Source organism: Orbicella faveolata, unplaced genomic scaffold (assembly GCF_042242905.1).
Source record: "Orbicella faveolata isolate gen_17 unplaced genomic scaffold, um_ofav_v1 contig_34, whole genome shotgun sequence".
Classification (NCBI taxonomy): Eukaryota; Metazoa; Cnidaria; class Anthozoa; order Scleractinia; family Merulinidae; genus Orbicella; species Orbicella faveolata.
The window spans coordinates 13,981,467-14,002,500 of record NW_028301563.1 but is presented as its reverse complement, the minus strand read 5'-3'; the positions used below and the strand labels follow the sequence as shown (position 1 = coordinate 14,002,500).

Below are 21,034 nucleotides of genomic sequence, written 5' to 3'. Positions count from 1 at the left end.
CAAAAAAGAAAACAATATCCGTAAAATTGTCCGTGTATTTATGTTTTAACAGCTTCTGGCGGAAAAACATCACACGTTCCGTGACTCAAAGTTTGGCCGAGCGGAGGTCTGCGTCTGGTCACCGACAAAAAAAAAAAAACAAGAAGATCTGTTAGATCTTATAACCGCGCTTTTAAAATTTAACTGTTTTCTTAGCACTACAGTCGCAACGCAGTGCATATTCCAAAGCAATCCTTGATGATTCATTGATTACTGTAGACACCACATTACTTGATCAACACAAACTGTATTATTGCACCATCAGTCGTAGCCGTTGTGACATCTCCGATGACGTAATAGTCTTAATCTGGAACTTTCTTCGGGATACGTATGGGCATGAAGATACGAACACTATTAACAACAGCTTTCTTTCTTAAAAATCACGATTAAATTAAATAGTTTTTTCCCTTGAGTAAAGGGCTAGCAAAGAAGTCACACAAGTCACATAATTCAAGAATTGCGTTATCGACGGCTATCTTTAGTACGGTGGTTATTTCCCTACCAATGACGTAATCCTTGCACGTTCTGACAAGTTCGTTGCTTGGCTTGCAAATATTTAATTTTCTTTCCGATCTATGAACTCGCTGCGATGAAAGAGCCAAAGAATTTACTTCATTTGCCTAAAACCACAAGAAATACTCGCAAAATTACAAATAAATTAATAAACGTCGCTTCTGGCGAAATAAACTTGCAAAGTAAACACAATCTTATTTGTCACGTAGCGAAAGTGAAAGCTGCAACGTCAACGCATTCCATGGCTGACGTAATACCTTTCTTTAGCGTATTTATTATACCCTTTAAATCCAACGCTTTGATAAAACGAAAAGAAAATATATTTTATCCACCAAAAAGAAAACAATATCCGTAAAATTGTCCGTGTATTTATGTTTTAACAGCTTCTGGCGGAAAAGACATCACACGTTGCGTGACTCAAAATTTGGCCGAGCGGAGGTCTGCGTCTGGTCACCGACAAAAAAAAAAATAATAAACCCCGGGTAAACCTAGAACCGCGCTCGGCCCATGGCCGCGCGGTTAATAAATAAACCACGGGTAAACCTAGAACCGCGCTCGGCCCATGGCCGCGCGGTTAATAACAAGAAGATCTGTTAGATCTTATAACCGCGCTTTTAAAATTTAACTGTTTTCTTAGCACTACAGTCGCAACGCAGTGTACATTCAAAGCAATCCTTGATGATTCATTGATTACTGTAGACACCACATTACTTGATCAACACAAACTGTATTATTGCACCATCAGTCGTAACCGGTGTGAACTCTCCGATGACGTAATAGTCTTAATCTGGAACTTTCTTCGGGATACGTATGGGCATGAAGATACGAACACTATTAACAACAGCTTTCTTTCTTAAAAATCACGATTAAATTAAATAGTTTTTTCCCTTGAGTAAAGGGCTAGCAAAGAAGTCACACAAGTCACATAATTCAAGAATTGCGTTATCGACGGCTATCTTTAGTACGGTGGTTATTTCCCTACCAATGACGTAATCCTTGCACGTTCTGACAAGTTCGTTGCTTGGCTTGCAAATATTTAATTTTCCTTCCGATCTATGAACTTGCTGCGATGAAACAGCCAAAGAATTTACTTCATTTGCCTAAAACCACAAGAAATACTCGCAAAATTACAAATAAATTAATAAACGTCGCTTCTGGCGAAATAAACTTGCAAAGTAAACACAATCTTATTTGTCACGTAGCGAAAGTGAAAGCTGCAACGTCAACGCATTCCATGGCTGACGTAATACCTTTTTTTAGCGTATTTATTATACCCCTTAAATCCAACGCTTTGATAAAACGAAAAGAAAATATATTTTACCCACAAAAAAGAAAACAATATCCGTAAAATTGTCCGTGTATTTATGTTTTAACAGCTTCTGGCGCAAAAACATCACACGTTGCGTGACTCAAAATTTGGCCGAGCGGAGGTCTGCGTCTGGTCACCGACAAAAAAAAAAAAATAATAAACCCCGGGTAAACCTAGAACCGCGCTCGGCCCATGGCCGCGCGGTTAACAAGAAGATCTGTTAGATCTTATAACCGCGCTTTTAAAATTTAACTGTTTTCTTAGTATTACATTCGCAACGCAGTGCATATTCCAAAGCAATCTTTGATGATTCATTGATTACTGTAGACATCACAGCACTTGATCAACATAAACTCTATTATCGCACCATCAGTCGTAGCCGTTGTGACATCTCCGATGACGTAATAGTCTTAATCTGGAACTTTCTTCGGGATATGTATGGGCATGAAGATACGAACACTATTACAAACCGCTTTCTTTCTTTAAAGTCACGATTAAATTTAATTGTTTTTTTCCCTTGAGTTAAGGGTTAGCAAAGAAGTCACACGAGTCACATAATTCAAGAATTGCGTTATCTACGGCTATCTTTAGTACGGTGGTTATTTCCCTATCAATGACGTAATCTTTGCACGTTCTGACAAGTTCTTTGCTTGGCTTCCAAATATTTCATTTTCTTTCCGATCTATGAACTCGCTGCGATGAAACAGTCAAAGGATTTACTTCATTTGCCTAAAACCGCAAGAAATACTCGCAAAATTACAAATAAATTAATGACCGTCGCTTCGGCCGAAATAAACTTGCAAAGTAAACACGATCTTATTTGTCACGTAGCGAAAGTGAAAGCTGCAACGTCAGCGCATTCCATGGCTGACGTAATACCTTTTTTCAGCGTATTTATTATTCCCTTTAAATCCAACGCTTTGATAAAGCGAAAAGAAAATATATTTTACCCACAAAAAAGAAAACAATATCCGTAAAATTGTCCGTGTATTTATGTTTTAACAGCTTCTGGCGCAAAAACATCACACGTTGCGTGACTCAAAATTTGGCCGAGCGGAGGTCTGCGTCTGGTCACCGACAAAAAAAAAAATAACAAGAAGATCTGTTAGATCTTAAAACCGCGCTTTTAAAATTTAACTATTTTCTTAGTACTACAGTTGCAACGCAGTGTACATTCGAAAGTAATCCTTGATGATTCATTGATTACTGTAGACATCACATCACTTGATCAACACACACTGTACTATTGCACCATCAGTCGTAGCCGTTGCGAAATCTTCGATGACGTAATAGTGTTAATCTGGAACTTTCTTTGGAATATGTATGGGCATGAAGATACGAACACTATTAACAACAGCTTTCTTTCTTAAAAGTCAAGTTTAAATTTAATATTTTCCTTGAGTAAAGGGCTAGCAAAGAAGTCACACGAGTCACATAAGTCAAGAATTGCGTTATCGACGGCTATCTTTAGTACGGTGGTTATTTCCCTACCAATGACGTAATCATTGCATGTCCTGACATGTTCTTTGCTTGGCTTGCAAATATTTCATTTTCCTTCCGATCTATGAACTCGCTGCGATGAAAGAGCCAAAGAATTTACTTCATTTGCCTAAAACCAAAAGAAATACTCGCAAACTTGCAAATAAATTAATGACCGTCGCTTCTGGCGAAATAAACTTGCAAAGTAAACACGATCTTATTTGTCACGTAGCGAAAGTGAAAGCTGCAACGTTAACGCATTCCATGGCTGACGTAATACCTTTTTTTAGCGTATTTATTAATCCCTTTGAATCCAACGCTTCGATAAAACCAAAAGAAAATATATTTTACCCACAACAAAGGAAACAATATCCGTAAAATTATCCGTGTATTAATGTTTTAACAGCTTCTGGCGGAAAAGACATCACACGTTGCGTGACTCGGAATTTGGCCGAGCGGAGGTCTGCGTCTGGTCACCGACAAAAAAAAAATAAACAAGAAGATCTGTTAGATCTTATAACCGCGCTTTTAAAATTTAACTGTTTTCTTAGTACTACAGTCGCAACGCAGTGCATATTCCAAAGCAATCTCTGATGATTCATTGATTACTGTAGACATCACAGCACTTGATCAACATAAACTCTATTATCGCACCATCAGTCGTAGCCGTTGTGACATCTCCGATGACGTAATAGTCTTAATCTGGAACTTTCTTCGAGATATGTACGGGCATGAAGATACGAACACTATTACAAACCGCTTTCTTTCTTTAAAGTCACGATTAAATTTAATTGTTTTTTTCCCTTGAGTTAAGGGTTAGCAAAGAAGTCACACAAGTCACATAATTCAAGAATTGCGTTATCTACGGCTATCTTTAGTACGGTGGTTATTTCCCTATCAATGACGTAATCTTTGCACGTTCTGACAAGTTCTTTGCTTGGCTTGCAAATATTTAATTTTCCTTCCGATCTATGAACTCGCTGCGATGAAACAGCCAAAGGATTTACTTCATTTGCCTAAAACCGCAAGAAATACTCGCAAAATTACAAATAAATTAATGACCGTCGCTTCTGCCGAAATAAACTTGCAAAGTAAACACAATCTTATTTGTCACGTAGCGAAAGTGAAAGCTGCAACGTCAACGCATTCCATGGCTGACGTAATACCTTTTTTCAGCGTATTTATTATTCCCTTTAAATCCAACGCTTTGATAGAAAAAAAAAAGAAAATATATTTTACCCACAAAAAAGAAAACAATATCCGTAAAATTGTCCGTGTATTTATGTTTTAACAGCTTCTGGCGGAAAAACATCACACGTTGCGTGACTCAAAGTTTGGCCGAGCGGAGGTCTGCGTCTGGTCACCGACAAAAAAAAAAAAAAAAATAAACCACGGGTAAACCTAGAACCGCGCTCGGCCCATGGCCGCGCGGTTAATAAACCACGGGTAAACCTAGAACCGCGCTCGGCCCATGGCCGCGCGGTTAATAATAAACCCCGGGTAAGCCTAGAACCGCGCTCGGCCCATGGCCGCGCGGTTAACAAGAAGATCTGTTAGATCTTATAACCGCGCTTTTAAAATTTAACTGTTTTCTTAGTACTACAGTCGCAACGCAGTGCATATTCCAAAACAATCTTTGATGATTCATTGATTACTGTAGACATCACAGCACTTGATCAACATAAACTCTATTATCGCACCATCAGTCGTAGCCGTTGTGACATCTCCGATGACGTAATAGTCTTAATCTGGAACTTTCTTCGGGATATGTATGGGCATGAAGATACGAACACTATTACAAACCGCTTTCTTTCTTTAAAGTCACGATTAAATTTAATTGTTTTTTTCCCTTGAGTTAAGGGTTAGCAAAGAAGTCACACGAGTCACATAATTCAAGAATTGCGTTATCTACGGCTATCTTTAGTACGGTGGTTATTTCCCTATCAATGACGTAATCTTTGCACGTTCTGACACGTTCTTTGCTTGGCTTCCAAATATTTCATTTTCTTTCCGATCTATGAACTCACTGCGATGAAACAGTCAAAGGATTTACTTCATTTGCCTAAAACCGCAAGAAATACTCGCAAAATTACAAATAAATTAATGACCGTCGAGAGTTCTCGTGCGCATGCCCGGTTGATTAAATTTACTTCCGGTAACCGTCCTAGCTCGTCCCGTCCTGGTATCTTAGGGTGCCTATTGACCTGATCAGTACGCCAAACTCAACCGCGGAGATCAAACTCTACGCAAACACTAAGCGCCTTCTTTATGTTACAATACTGCTGGGCGACATTTGAGCCCATCGAGTTGACCCAAGCCCAGGGGATGGGGGGAGGGTACTCCCTTATATGGGCTATATAGGTACGTGCGGCCCCAAAGGGTATGGTTTTTCAGCTGTTTTGGCTATAAATAGGGTATCGATTTTAGTTGATTTTGGCCATTTTGGTCATAAATAGGGTATGGTTTTTGCACTCTAGCCTTGATATGGGTATGTTTTAAAAAAAAACACTTTTTTGCCATTATCGAAAAGAAAATAAGCAAAAGCCCTTCACAAATTATGTTTACGGCAATTTAACATTGGTCTGAACTAGGAAACTTATTATAACGCAGGTCTGAAACAGGGTTTTGATTTAAGGGTTAGGTCATAGATAGGGTTTCGAATTTTTGGTCAGGTCATAAATAGGGTAGGGAATATCGCAGATTTTGGTCATAAATAGAGTAAGGGTTTTGGAAAGCGGGCCGCACACCCCCACCCGATTTTTCTGGGAGTAACCCCCCCCCCCCCCCCACCCCGAGACACTAAGGTTATTTCAAATAACCAATTGCATAAAATTGAATTTGGTTACTTGAAATAATAGCGTTGACGTCGTTCAAAACGTAAAAAGGACAGGCCAAAGGGTTGTTAGTTGTAAGATGCCCCCCAAAAAAGGTTCAGGGGATACAATGATAAAAGTTTCAACACTGAAACGAAATAATGGTTTAATTCGTCAAATAAATATCCGAGTAACGACCCAAGTAACGTCACAATGGTTTTATCTAATAATTGATATAAGCAACACAAGACTGGTTCTAAATAACCAAATAACGCAAGATTGGTTTTATCAAACAACAAACCCATATAAAAATGGTTTTATTACACAACCAACACATAGATGAATCGTTTTATGAAATAACCAAATGTTGTACGTTGGGTTTTAACAAATAACCAATTGTAGTAAAACATTACTTTTTTGTGACAGGGGACGGTAAGTAATGAATTATCATAGATAAACCAACACTGAGATCAATAGAAAAACTAGGCTCGATTTCCGCCGCTTTCTCGAGTCAGGTCTACGTTCCTCCCCGGGAAGAGACGGCTGGACGCGTGAGCGGCAAAGCATGTCTGTGACGCATCTTCATAATGTAATTCTTGCAGTGCTTCAGGTGGCCGGAAATGTCATCTGATGACAATCATAGGCAAGCCAACATGACGCCTACGGCTCGTAAAATTTGTGGCGTTTTCGCCACTTCTTTTAACTTTGGCCCCCCAACCTATTTTGTTTCACATTATTGTTGCGGAAAGGCTTTACATGCTGTGTTCTATAGATGAGTTTTTTTTGTTTTTTTTTAAAGTAGAGCAGAGCTGTTTGACTATGCTGTAGCAACTGTCATGACAAAGGTCACACATATGTTGGTGTAAATGGTGTTGACACCATGTTTATGTTTTGCTAGTTCGGTTTGCTTTGGCTCATTTAAAAATTTAATTTTGTCTGGCTTCGCCAGAGACTGGTATTGCTTCTCTTCAAGAAGACTAAGGTACACATCAATTTGACTGAGTGTTTTGTTCCTTGAAATCGATGTTTGCGTTTATCCCTCCCTTTGTTTACTTTGTTCGTTATCTCTTATTCTGGTACCACATGATTCAAATATAGATTCTAACGTATAAGTCTGTTGACCATTTTGCGTGTTGCGTATGTTACTACGGTTTAGATCAGGCAAGATTTCATCAGTTGACGGTATTTGGTTAAATATCCCACTAATGCGATCGCACTTCATATCGCACAACTCCTTTGCTACTGCGAGAAAGCTAATTTATGCAGCCTGCTCGATTCAGGCAGGCAGATTTCTTATTGGTTGAAATTAACAATGCCAAGTCCACGAGTCCAGCCGTAAGTTCGGGGGAGGAGCGCGGGCTCTTTTCCCGAACAGCGGCTGGTAATCGAACCTGTAAAAACGACCGAAAATTAAAATTAAGGATAAATTTACAAACGGTGCCCCATAGACAACTGCAGGCAAGCAAATTAAAACTCTGAGCAACGTCTAGTGAGACATAAAGTTTATTGTGTGGAAGACCAAGAGGCGAGTGATGAAAATGAGAACTCTTTGTCTACACTTGCCGTGGAACTTGATACCGATTAGCAAACAAACTTGTTAGAGTAAAAAAAATCAGCGCGATGTGATGCAATGTATGTACAAATTAATATAACGAATTTCCTCAATTGAATTGGATTTGATAATGTAACTGCAGATTTTATACCTGACATAAACTTATGGCTACAAACACAAATTACCTCAAACGTCAACTGCCTCTCGTTAACAAGATCTGCTTTGTTTCCTGCAAGTGCTTTGAAAATATTCGGCCTGGAGTCACGCCGAAGTATGTCAAACCATTCCCTTGCATTTCGAAGTGAATCTTGCTGTGTTATGTCATACACAATAATAGCAGCGTCCGTATATCTGCAGTACCCTTTAACAAAATCGCGAAAACTTTCATGGCCAGAAGTGTCCCATATTGAAAATGTCACGACTCTGCCATGATCTTGATAAACTTTCTTAGTACCACAGTCAACTACAAACAGTTAAATTAAAGTGGAAAAGATCAAATAAGTCAATGTCAATTTAACTCTTTTTTTACTACAAATGTTATGAACGTTTAGAAAAAACCTCGAAAGGCAACATAAACTTCACTTTTTCGCATATCCTGATTGGGAGCTGACTTAGCGTTTACTCCTGCCTGACACTTTTAGAGGGCCACTGGTTTGTTAGTATTTTTATACTATTTTAGTGCTACCCTCTTTAAATGACTGACTGGCTGACTGACTGACTGACTTACACTAAAAGACTGCGTAGTCAACCGTTTTCTGTGAAAAGCTCGATGTGGCAGGGTATTCTGCAGTTACCCCAGCAAGTGTAACGCTAGCTAAATTAAAGCACACAGGAGCGCATTTTCACTTTCGGTATTTTTACGTATACAGTTCAATCTGACACGACCTGGCCCAATCTGACCCTTGCTGACAATTAATTATTTTTTTAAATTTATACCTGTTTGCTTATTTTCAGAAAGTGCGCATTATATGATAGTTTTGAATCAGCTCATTTCCATCTCTAGGTTTTTTCACGTTAGAGTTGTATTTAGTTTTTTGGGATTTCAGCTTTTACGACCCTTTATCAAATGGGTTTCCCAAAACAGATTCCGTTTGATGGACCTTTAAGTGGGTCTGTAATTAAAGCCAACTTAAAGCTTACATATGTTGTTTTTTGCTTCATTTCACGGATTGAAATGATAAAGAAGAATCGAAAACCAGACAGCGCGAATCCGTTCCGTGTGATCTGTCCAGAGTGATTTGACTTGCTTCTTGGTTTAACCCAAGTAGCGTGACGCAATGATATGCTTCCATGCTGTTAATAAAGTGTCGAGAAAACAGAATACAATCACAAATGCGAAAAATCTTTATACAGCAATCTTACATTAGGCATCCCAAGTATCCTTACACAGGAATTTTCATTAGGATTGGAATGGGAAGAATCTTTACACAGGATTACAGCAAACACCCTCCATATATCCTCGTGTCCACGTGACTCTGGTCACATGGGCATGCGGCAAAAAGGGGAAAAAGTTGAAAGAAAACGAGTAATAAGCTTTGACTCCAAGTTATTTCCTGTAAACAAGTAAGCCATAAGCGAAAATATGGAACAGCTATAAAGTAATCTGATTGGTTGGTTTTGGTTATTGGCCTTGACTAGACAAACTTGGTCATGTAATAATTAAACTTACTCAATTTAAATAATGCTGTTTAGAAGAAAACATGCATCTCACCTTTAGTAGTGGGCAAAGTATCTGGACTGAAACCAACTGGTCCTTTTAAATATCTATTAAACAGACATGTTTTTCCAACAGCAGAATCACCTGTTCAGGAACAATTTAAAAGCTAAATTCAAAAGTTAAACGACAACGGAGGTTAGAAATCTTATCACATTTTACTAAACCACTGAAAATTATGGAAATTACTAAGATTTGTAGAAAACTGCAAAAGAAAGAGAATTTTTCCTATAGCTACGAAAATGGAGGAACAAAGCGAAAAGCTATGGCAGTTATTGAAAGTGCCCAACAGTTTCACAGTTCAGCGGGCAGGTACCGGGCTACTGTAGTTTACACTGCATCACAGTTCCCATAAACAAGATTATTCTCCTTAGAGTTGGACACTAGTCCACAAAAGGTAACTGCTTCCCCAAAGGCAGTTATCCAAAGTGCCCAACAGTTCCACAGTTCACCAGGCAGACTGGTACACAAGTATATATGTTGTAGTTTTAAATGTTTTTTCGTTTTTTTTTTTTTTTTGGTCAGGATGATTTCAAACTAGTCTAATTTTCATCAAAGGGGTTGGGGGAGTCTGGAGAGCAATCACTTATTAGGTCATTAAATATCCAAAAAATTGAAATGATTGCTTGCATAGCCAAGTGGAGGTGAAAGTGGACTACAAAGTCAGAGATTGGGTGTTTGAATCAATGTGAGTACAAAATAAAAAAAGTTTTTGGGGGTTAAAATGGGATCCTGGCTGGGTAGGGTACTGGGTGGACGTCCATATAAAAACGATGGGAATCTCGGTACCGCTTAGGGTTGATCTTAGGGGTTCTTTTCAAAGTTTTCAGTGAACAGCGTTAACCCTATCCTTTTTATTATTGGTGTCCCCTTAAGGGTAGGGTAGGGTTAGGGACAGTCAGGGAGGTGGGTGGTGTGCATGTTATTATTTTTTTTAAGAAACCCCCAAACATGAAGAAATAAATAAAGTTATTTGCAAAATCTAGCCTGAAGTGAAAACAAAATAACCTGGGTTGAAATCATTCTTACCTAAAATACATTATGTTTAAACTACAACAAATACATGTACACCCTTGCATCCAGTCCTCCTTGTATCAAGAGGTGTTGTGACGGCAAACTATCTTGACTAAGAACAACACTTAACTCCCTGGCCACTTACCATGGACCACTCAGCTCCAACTCACTTACCATCAGCCCCCTCACCACCCGTGCTACTAACTTTCAAGAATGTAAAACATCTTTTGTTGTGCGTTTTTGTTTTTTCCACTGGCTCAATTTTTGGCTTCCTTTGCTTAATTAGTAGATACAACAAAGAGTACAATTGAACCCTAACTCATCCAACCTTAACCGTTTCAGATTAAACTGAATGACTTAATTTGAAAGGTACATCGTGTACTAATTAAAGATCCTACAAACTTAACAACATAATTACAACACCGAGAGCACTCACCCAATAGTGCCACCCTATATGCCCTATGCATGGTTTTTGAAAGGACTTGTGCTGGCTTCCCTATTAGAGAGCGCAAGTGCCAGAATTTATCGTCAGAGTAAAACTGTTGTACAGCTGCAACTGTTAAGTACTTTCACCTAGAAATACAATGCAAACAGTGAGTATTCTATATTTATCTACTTGTAAAATTCATTACTACTTTCAAAGGAATGGATCCAATGAAAAGACACTTAATTCAGGTCACATGAATGGGCTGCAAACATCAATACAAATTATGCATTCTGTCATTTTTAAAACAAAAAAACCCTTCTGTATCATTTTGAAAACAGAATGACACCAACTGATTACATCTTTTGATTGCTTGATTTTAAGCTTGTACAACAAAAATTGCATATTCATAAATTTCACAACACTTGTGAAATTTATGAATATGCACTTTTTGTCTTATTCAATGATCATGTTCAAACTCACCACTGTAAACACCTGTGCAGGTTGGCTGCCTAAATTATATTTACCACTAAGTTTAACTGTTGACAACAGTGTAACTCCAACAACCCCATTATTATGACCACCTTCAGGCTGTGACAATTTACCCCTGCTTATATTTTGGCCTGCTGTCATGAACAAAGTTCAGTCATTTCCTTTTATATGTGTAACGTAGCTATAGTGAAACCTGTGTTAAGCAGACCCTACATTAAGCGGACTCCCTCTATTAAGTGGACACCAGCTTGCATGGAAAGAGGCAAAATTTAGAATGAAAGGTGCAAGATCAGAGTGACTAAAGCAGAGAAGGAGAGCTAGGAGTATAATGCAAAAGACAAGGAGGTGAAACAGAGTGCTAGGGGGGATAAGAGGAATTGGATGGAGGAGAAAGCTGCAGCAGCAGAAAAGGCTGCTGAGAATGGTAGAAACAAGGATCTATACATCATAACCAAGGTGATAGCTGGGGAACGGAAGAGACAAGAAGCAGGTGTGAAAGACAAACAAGGGGTATTTAAGAGAGAAGTGCAAGAAAGACTGCAGTGATGGGTAGAGCACTTTAGTGAAATATTAAACAGGGAAGACCCAATGGATCCAGTAGAAGAAGATGAAAGAGAAGAACTGGGAGAGATTGCGGATATAGATTTAGGAAAATGGTAGATACAGGAGGTTAAGAACGCATTGAAGAAGACAAAGTCAGGGAAAGCAGTGGGGATAGATGAAGTGAGCCCAGAGCTACTTAAAGCTGTCATGCAGAACACTGCAAGAACATCGACTACATGTTATAACAGGCTTTGGGAGACTGAGAGATGGCCGGAAGTGTGGAAGAAAGGGCTTATCGTCAAAATATTCAAGAAAGGTGATTTGCACGATTGTAACAATTGGAGAAGAGTGACTTTACTACCCATCATTAGCAAGATATTCTGCAGGATGATGCTAGAGCAAATCAGGATAGGTGTAGACAAGAAGCTTTGAAAGCAGGTTGGGTTTAGACCAAACAGAAGCACAATTGAACAGATCTTTATATTAAGAAACATCTTGGAGCAGGCAAATGAGTGGAGGGCAGGTTTGCACATACACTTTGTGGACTTTGAGAAAGCCTTTGACTCGGTACACAGAGAAAGCCTATGGAGCATCATGAGAAGTTATGGGATACCATGCAAGATGGTGAGAGTGATTGCAGACGTATATGAGGGCTTTGAGTGCTCAGTTATTGACAGAAGCGAGACATCAGATTGGTTCAAGATCAAATCTGGAGTAAGGCAGGGATGCATGATGTCAGGATTCTCATTCTTACAGGCCCTGGATTGGATCATGAGGACGACAACAGCAGACAAGAGAAGAGGGATACAATGGAATTTCACATCAGTGCTCGAAGACCTAGATTTCATGGACAACATTGCCCTACTATCATCCAAGTTTAATGAATTGCACGACAAGACTGGGAGACTGACAGAGGAAGCAGCAAGAGTAGGCCTTAAACTTAATGCACGAAAGTGCAAGACACTGAGGACTGAGCATGCTAGCAACAGGGAAAGCATCGTGGTGAATGGTGAGGAAGTGGAGGATGTTGAAAAGTTTCCATACCTAGGAGCCACTGTAGACAAGGAAGGTGGGGAAGTAAAGATATTAAGATCAGACTGCAAAAGGCACGCAGTGCATTTCAAAGATTTGGAAAGGTGTGGACAACCATTGGAATAGGAAGAGCAACCAAAATACGCCTATTCAAGAGTTTAGTTCCATCGATCCTGGTATATTGCTGTGAAACATGGAAGATCACAAAGTCTGATGAACGAAAGTTGCACAGTTTCCAATGCCTATGCCTGAGGCGGATACTGAGGATCAGATGACAGCAAAGAATGACAAACAAGAGAGTGGTAGAGTCGGCTGAGGTCAATGACATAAGTTACGAGATACAGGGAATAAGGTGGAACTGGTTAGGACATACTCAGGAGAGAGGGTGAGAACAATTGTGTTACAGCATTGGGGTGGACACCAGAAGGAAGAAGTGCAAGAGGGAGACCAAAGACCACTTGGAGGACTGTCAAGAAAGAGAGAAATAAGGCAGGGTGGAAGATCTGAAATGTAGTCAAGGTGGTGGCACAAAACAGAGTGTTAGGCAGAAAATGTGATGGCCTTATGCACCTACTGGCACCTCAAGAACTGATGATGATGATCATTGCAATAATCTATATTAGAACCCGTTTAGAGCAGACACCCTCTATTAAGCGAACACTAATGAGTGTCCCATGGGTGTCCGCTTAATACAGGTTTCACTGTAGCCATATAGCAAAGCCATCCTATCAAACTCGGTAACTGTAAGACTAGTGTGTATCAATATACTGCACATTTTATGGTACAAACAATGTCAAACTCTTTCATCATTCCTATTGGCAATTAATTTATTGAAACTGTCCCAGTTGTTTGAAAGCTGGATAACATTATCCTCAAAATAAATCCCTATCCAGTGGATAGCACGGTTTGTTTTGCTGACACTTATCTGCTGGATAATGATTTTTCCAGTGGATAGCATTATCAAACAACCCGGGCCAGATAAGCTGGAGAAGTTCAGAGAGCGCTCAACAAGCTAGGGTCACTCTCAGCTGTACCTCAAGTAACTCTTATTAGCTTCTTTCAAACTCTCCTACAAAACTTTCAAGCACATGCATTGTATGTCAATGACACACACTGAAGTATGTATCATTTTTAAATCTAAACAGGCTGCAAACCTTAATTGTTTACGCCCTCAAAAACACATGCTGGATCTCCAAATTCCCATTACGGCCACTTCTTCCATTAATGGCTGCATTATATAAATCTGAAGTAAAGAGTAAGGGTGAGCTTACAGCCACAAACAAGCAGAAAATTGAGCGGAAACTCTAAAGAAGGTATGAAAAGAGACAATGGGACAATAATTATTCAGAACTGAGGGTAATGGAACATGAAAAAACAAGTTTAAATATTTTGTAAGGTCGTTTGAGATATTTTTTGATACAAAAACACCATAATAAAGTGTATTAACGTTTGTCTCACGATGTAATCACTTGAGATGTAGATCGCGACGTTTCAACTGCTTACTGCTAGTCTTCTTCAGGCGATAAGGTCGACTGATTGCACGGTATCATTTATATCACAAAGGTCGGCTGTGATTGGTGCATTTCGATCCTCCTATTGTTCCATTGTTCTGGCAAGTAGCTGTTCCCTCAGTGGTCCGCTGTTGTACCGTTCTCCTGTTGTTGTGTTTCTTGATCATGGGTATCCATGCTTCAGGAATTTCAATTCCACTATCCCTGTTGATGTTATTAGGGTGAAGTCTTATGTGAATAGCTTCCTTGACCCTACATGTGTACCAGTGAGGATCTCGATCAATAAACTTGACCTCATTCCAGATAGGATAGTGGCCGGTCTTGTGGGTGCGTTCAGAAACGGCGGAGGTCTGGGTACGAGTGAGTCGTATATCCCTGTCGTGTTCTTTGATCCTCTCCTGCATTGATCTCCCTGTTTCCCCGATGTAGACTTTGCCGCACTCACAGGGAATCCTGTAGACAACACCATCTTGTTTAGCCGGGTTGACGGTGTCCTTTGGTCGTACTAAGTGTGACCAAAGTGTCGTGTTGGACTTAAAAGACGGTGCGAATGCCTTGTTGTTCTAAGCAGCGGCGGAGAGACTCTGAAACTCCTTGGACATAAGGTAAAACAGCGGTGGATTTAAATTCCGCGACAGGCTCTCTTCTTGGGGTTGTTCGTGCCTTTGTGATCTTCTGTACAAAAGAGGAGGGATATCCGTTAGAAACAAGTACAGATGACAGATGTTTCTTCTCTCCAGCGATTACTGATGGTTTGGTCATGAGACGTTTAGCCCCGTCGTACAGACACTTCACAATACCGCGCTTTACTGACTGAGGGTGGTGTGAATCATACGCTAGGTACTGATCAGTATGTGTTGGTTTCCTGTAGACATTGGTGGTAAGGTGGCCATCAGGTTCTCTGTAAACTGACGTGTCGAGAAAGGCGATCTTGCTGTTGTTCTCAATCTCCATGGTGAAACGGATTGATGGTTGTTGACTGTTCAGGTGTTGCAGGAAGACGTCAACTCTATCCCGATCCAGGATGGTGAAAGTATCATCTACATACCGTTTCCAGATCTTAGGCTTGCAAGGTGCGGACTCTATTGCTTGTTCTTCAAATATCTCTATGTAGAGATTAGCAATAACCGCGGATACAGGGCTCCCCATGGCTGCGCCGTCTCGTTGGTCATAAATCGATCCGTTGTACTGGAAGTACGTAGATCTTAATACGAAATCCAAGAGGTCCGCGATTTGAACTGGTGTAAGTGTCGTGCGGTCAGCCAGGCCTGCGTAGTTCTCCATTTTTTGTAGCACGGTTTATACGGTGCCCTCGATCGGTACGTTGGTAAACAGTGACTCTACGTCGAAAGACACCATGATCTCATGGTCCTGGATCTCTTCACTGGCGATGGTGGAGGCGAAGTCAGTTGAGTTCTTCACTGTAAAGTTCAAGTTACCTGCAAGAGGGGATAATACGTTAGCCAAGAAAGCAGACAGGTCGTATGCAAAGGTGTTGACACACGACACAATTGGCCTAAGCGGTATGTCAGCCTTGTGGATCTTCGGCAAACCATAGATCCAAGGTGGTTATTTGTGTCGGGGTGAAAGTACACAAGTTTCTCAAACTTTTTATTATGTGTCCACTCCGTTCCAGGGTTAGCAGCTTCTCAGATAGCTTTCGGCTCAAGCGGTCTGTCGGACCTTTTTTGAGCAGCTGGTACGGTCCGGAATCAATTAGCGCTGACAATTTTGCGTGGTATGTGTCAGCGTCCAGGATCACGCTGGCGCAACCTTTATCGGCCGGAAGGATCATGATGGAGTTGTCCTCTTTTAGGCTTTTTAGAGCCTCCTGCTGTTCCTTCGTGATGTTGGGCGTGGGTGGTTGTGCCTGTTGAAGGATGGTGTTGATGGATCTCCTGACTGTGTCTGCTTGCTCCGCATCTAGTGGCCTGACTGCTGACTCAATCTTGGTGATGATCTCGGTGGCTGGGACGCTCGTAGGAGTCACGGCAAAATTTAGATCTTTCTTCAGTAAGGACACCTCAGCTTCGTTAAGGGTCCTGGATGACAAGTTGATAACCCACTTTGTTTTGTCAACAAAAGTTGTAGGAGAAACAGAAGACTGTTTCTCTCGCAAAAGTTTCTCAAACTTCCGCTGTTGACGGTCTTTGGTGGTATTAAAGACTCGCTGGGTAGTGGATTTAACCTTGTCGAGTACCTCTGCAGCGTCATCCGCAGAAAGAGCAGATGTTATGCTCTGTGCTGTTGATTCGGCTTCTTTCTTCGTATCTCCCTTGGCTCTCTGCGTCAGTCTGATTTTTTCCCTCAGAAATTTCATGGATGCTAGTTCAGCGACTCTGCGTGCACCTCTGGTGGGAACTGGCAGCCGAACTTGCAGATCTCTTGGAACAATGTGGTTCTTAATACACCTTGTGAGAAAGGTGAGATGGTTGGTATAGCGCGCGAGCTTGCGTAAGCAACGCTCGTGTCGACGAATCAACCTTAGGGCTGTGCGCCCATATTTCTGGTCATTGTAATTATAACAGTTAAGGAAGGTGCAAGGTTTGGAAATTAAAGGTAATGGGTAGTGGAAAGTTCATGCCTCACTCTCCCCCCCCCCCCCCCCTCCCCAACCTACATGTTGGTTACCATCAATAATTTCCATCTTTTTTAGTACGGCATGGGTCAAGAGAGAGGAGAAAAATTAATTAATACAATCAATTTCAGTCTTCCATGAAATATTTCCCTCACTTTTTTGGAAACAGTTGGATGCCAAAAATTAAAACTGAAGACTCACCAACATGTCTGTGTAAGTATGCCATTCGGTATGGAAATCTGAATTTGACACATAACTCATATTATCACAGCCATATCTTTTAGCAGCAGCTGAGAACATTGCTACTCCCCCCCTCCCTCCTCCCCCCTTGGATGGGAGACTAGTTTTTCAAAGCAATATTCAATACTAAGCAATGTTAGGTTAGTGACCCAATTCACTGGTATGCAGTTATTACAACCATGTTTGAAACACTGATATTATACTGAGGAAGTGTTTTTTTTTTTTTTTAAAGAGAAATTTAGTTTCGGCAGTAATCACTTAAAATAAAGATTTTTTAAACATATTTCCCATTAATTTCCTCAAAATATCTTAAAAATTCCCAAACATTCACTTTACATAAAGTTAAGTGGTTTTTCACTATGACAGCTATTATGCTATAATTACTGGATTTTGTTTTTTTTCTTTTTCTTGTACATGGAAGCAAAACAAATTATGGAAATCTCACAGATATGTCAGCAAGAGAGTGCAATGTGTGAATCAATCATTTGTAAGTAAGTTGAAGGATACAATTCTGCTTCTGTTATGGAAATATATCTGAATGTGTACGTATGCTTGAGGTTAGCCATGATCAAATATACTCATTAAGTTTGTGATCAGATGTTCTATGATCATAACCAGAAGGTGATTTGCTTCTGTCATAACCAATGATAAGTTAATGACTGTGTAACTAGGAAATCAACTAAGGAAAGGTCTAGAAGAAACTACAAGAAATAAAATCAAGGAATATCTTACAACTGGTGCTCATACATCTGGCGGTGGGTGAAGGACAAATAAGACAAAAAGTCAACAAATAGCTAAATAAATATCTCTATCCTTTAGTGTCTGTCTAATTATCACAGTCCCAGATTATCAAATTACAGTCATTTCAATCATTACTTTTTGATTATAAATTTTATCAGCTGGCTATTTACAACTGCCATGAAAGAGTTCAACTGCCATGAAGGAGCTGAACTCAGGTCTAAAGAGAAACAACTTCAGCTAGTGGTCAGAGCAAAACTTGAACCCTCACCTCCGGATTTCAAGTCTGGTGTCCCAAGCAATCAAATGCACACAGCCTCCTATCTGACTCAATAACCTCAGCTTGGCTTCCCTGTGGTTCTTTCTGCCCTAATTGAACAACATTTAAAATTTAACCTACAGCAGCTGACAGACCTTGGCTCTGACACATGCACTGCACTGTTTGTTTTAATAACAATTAAGATGTCAACTAATTATAAATTACTCTCACTGGTTGTTGGAATTCAAATGAAATAAAAAGAGGTAATTCATCCTCAGTACAGCGCAGTACAGTGACACCCGGAAGTAATGCGGACAAAAAGGGATGTCTAAAAACTAAGACCTAAGACTCCCTCTGAATCTCAAAAACTAAGGCCTAAGACTCCCTCCGAATCTCAAAAAATAAGACTTAAGACCCCCCTCCAAATCTCAAAAACTAAGACCTAAGACCCCCTCTACATCTCAAAAACTAAGACCTAAGATCCCCTCCAAATTTCTTATAGCTCCACTATGAAGTCACATTCAATTTCAGCAAGCCGTTTGCGCACCTAACTTTAGCCATTAAAATTCACGGCAGTTGATGTACATAAAATAGCGTGACTGTTCGCACCAAAACTTGCACATGTAGAAATGGAATTTTATTCCAATTTAGTTGAGCTTTCCTTATTTATTTTTGTAGTTTAATATTCTTTATTTCATCTGGCACTCATATCTCTAGATGGCTTTGTAAGAATCCAAGAATTATTAAATAATACTGTTTTGTTACTTGTGATCCAGACTGACATTTAAGTTCAAATTAAAGCAAACCCAGGTCTTGAGATTCTATGGTTGTCTTAGGTCTTAGTTTTTAACTTGTACAATATTTATTTTTGAACTTGAGAAATATTATTTTCCAAGATGTAGTGGTGAAGCGATTTCACTCCATCACTATTTCACTCCTTTACTCCTTCACTGGGTCACTTCCTGTTAGACAATTGAAACCCCAGGGGGTGGGCGGGACTCCCATATGAAAAGGTCATGGATGCTCATTGGAAAATTTGAATTTAACTCCTAAATTAAAGAAGACTAATATGGGAGTTGCTCGTGCTTCATGAGACCCCTAAAAGATACCACTTAAAACAGAATAGGTCCGATTTCAAGCCACTGTTCAAGAAAGGATCCCTCGCGCACTTGTAGGACCCAACTCGCATACTCGAGAGATCAGTGGAAATCAAGCCTAAAAACAGAAATTAAATGAGAGCGTTTCTTTTAATTGTTATTTCTTTGAGTGCACCCTAAAGGTTACTTTGACAGCTAAAAATGGTGATGTTTCGTTGTCAACACCCTAAGTGAGACCAGAATTCTTGATTTGTACCCAGACGACAAGCATCCCCGACCTATTCATATAGGAGTTCCCCTCTACGTTTACAGTCGCTTACACCGTGTATTCTTTGAATTTCTGATGCAAGTATTCAATATCTCACCGCAGAAATGCTCTACACTGAATAAATTTTTGCACGAACGTTTTTATAAATAAATGCTACCTGTAATTATATAACTAGCTCATTTCCCACTCGATTGCCGATAAAGAAGACATTGAAAGTCACAAAATTGATGAGCTGTACGTATTTTCCTCCACCCCCAACATCCCCCCCCCCCCCCTCCCCCCATGCCAGACAAATTACTTCGTCCTTGCTACCCAAACCATCTACAAGTTATGTGTTGACAGGTTTGTTTGTTAATCTTAAACAAAAGTTTTGTTCTCGGTGTGGATCAACCCTAAGTAAGTTTTTAAGTTATAGCTTCATGTGTTTTTAAAGTAAACAACACACAATACAAGTAAGTTCTAACACTTGAGTAAGTTAAGCTTATGTAAATACCCAGCACCCAGGGGCGATCCTGACTGCACAAGGAAAATAACAAAATTCATCTGCAGCGAGCAGATCTCAGCCACACGAGCTTATTACTTTAATAGCTTTTGTTTGATGAAGCTCGTGATCTCTAAGGCCTTCAAATAACAGCCTCGACATCTAACTTTATTAAGATTCTGGAATGCAATTTGCTATGCTAATTAACAAGCGTGCGTTATAAATACGAGCTGAGTTAAACAAGTATAAATACTTTAAAGACTTCAAGCACTTCTTACCTCGGGAAAGAACGTTGCAGGCTATTGACCATCACCATTTATGGCCGATTTTTGGAAAAAATGGTCCTAGACTACCAAACATTGACCAAACAGACATGTCACATCGCCTTCTTAGCATTTGCCGTGCGTGAATGAACAGCATTTCCGGTATCTCCCACTCGCCTCACCAGCACCCACTCCCTCGTTTTTTTTTCTCTCGCCCCAATTTTCGCGCGACCACAAGGCATAAAACGCAAAACGCCTTCAAATGACTGGCGCGAGTCGAAAGCAAAACCGTATTTTTATCACACCTCGCTATTAGTTGGTTTGTTATTACATGGCCCTGGCTAAATGTTCAACTTCTTCGATTTTTGTATAATTTCTTCAATCTACGTTTCATCTCGTCTGTGTATCAAAGCGTACGAACTTTCAAATAAAAAGGACGGGGTTCCTTATCGTATCTTTTAGGGGTTAAAAAAGCGGTTTTGGTACCTCAATCTTAAGGTGTTCAGCCTCAAAAGGTCCACAGCGGGATCTTTTGCCGTATCTTTTGGTGTATTAATTCGAAAATTATATAACAAGAGATAATATGTTGTTTTAGAATTAGTACCTCTTAGGGGTGAAAAACACAGGATCTTGGTGCCTCTAAAGGGTTCTTATCAAAATTTCAGAAGATCACCC

General features: G+C 39.9%; 2 protein-coding genes across 3 annotated transcripts; both read right to left on the bottom strand.

Annotated features, from left to right (window-relative positions):
* Positions 1-6,952: 6,952 nt before the first annotated feature.
* Positions 6,953-20,941, bottom strand: LOC149104924 (ras-related protein Rab11a-like). 2 transcript variants are annotated; one of them, XM_089271330.1, is made up of 6 exons: positions 20,375-20,936; positions 18,263-18,360; positions 10,870-11,006; positions 9,417-9,506; positions 7,891-8,168; positions 6,953-7,544 (listed from the first exon to the last, which is right to left on the bottom strand). In XM_089271330.1, exons 3-6 carry the CDS (start codon positions 10,898-10,900, stop codon positions 7,407-7,409), a joined length of 537 nt encoding a protein of 178 aa, XP_089127456.1. In that variant the 5' UTR covers positions 10,901-11,006; positions 18,263-18,360; positions 20,375-20,936; the 3' UTR covers positions 6,953-7,406. The 2 variants fall into 2 exon arrangements, with proteins under 2 accessions (XP_089127456.1, XP_089127455.1); XM_089271329.1 differs by having other exon boundaries at positions 7,407-8,168; positions 20,375-20,941.
* LOC149104925 (uncharacterized) lies at positions 14,088-16,822 on the bottom strand. Its single transcript, XM_089272294.1, has 2 exons — positions 16,044-16,822; positions 14,088-14,167 (listed from the first exon to the last, which is right to left on the bottom strand). Exons 1-2 carry the CDS (start codon positions 16,753-16,755, stop codon positions 14,088-14,090), a joined length of 792 nt encoding a protein of 263 aa, XP_089128420.1. The 5' UTR covers positions 16,756-16,822.
* Positions 20,942-21,034: the final 93 nt, after the last annotated feature.

What these genes read in the sequence shown, in the direction of transcription:
- LOC149104925 (XM_089272294.1), bottom strand. Translation starts at nt 16,755, where the DNA reads ATGAAATTTCTGAGGGAAAAAATCAGACTGACGCAGAGAGCCAAGGGA. An exon ending in GAGTGGACACATAATAAAAA is followed by an intron (nt 14,168 to 16,043) that starts GTTTGAGAAACT and finishes TCTTTACTTCAG; the next exon opens with ATTTATATAATGCAGCCATT.
- LOC149104924 (XM_089271329.1), bottom strand. Translation starts at nt 10,900, where the DNA reads ATGCATAGGGCATATAGGGTGGCACTATTGG. An exon ending in ATATAGGGTGGCACTATTGG is followed by an intron (nt 9,507 to 10,869) that starts GTGAGTGCTCTC and finishes GTTCCTGAACAG; the next exon opens with GTGATTCTGCTGTTGGAAAA. An exon ending in TACTTTGCCCACTACTAAAG is followed by an intron (nt 8,169 to 9,416) that starts GTGAGATGCATG and finishes AACTGTTTGTAG; the next exon opens with TTGACTGTGGTACTAAGAAA.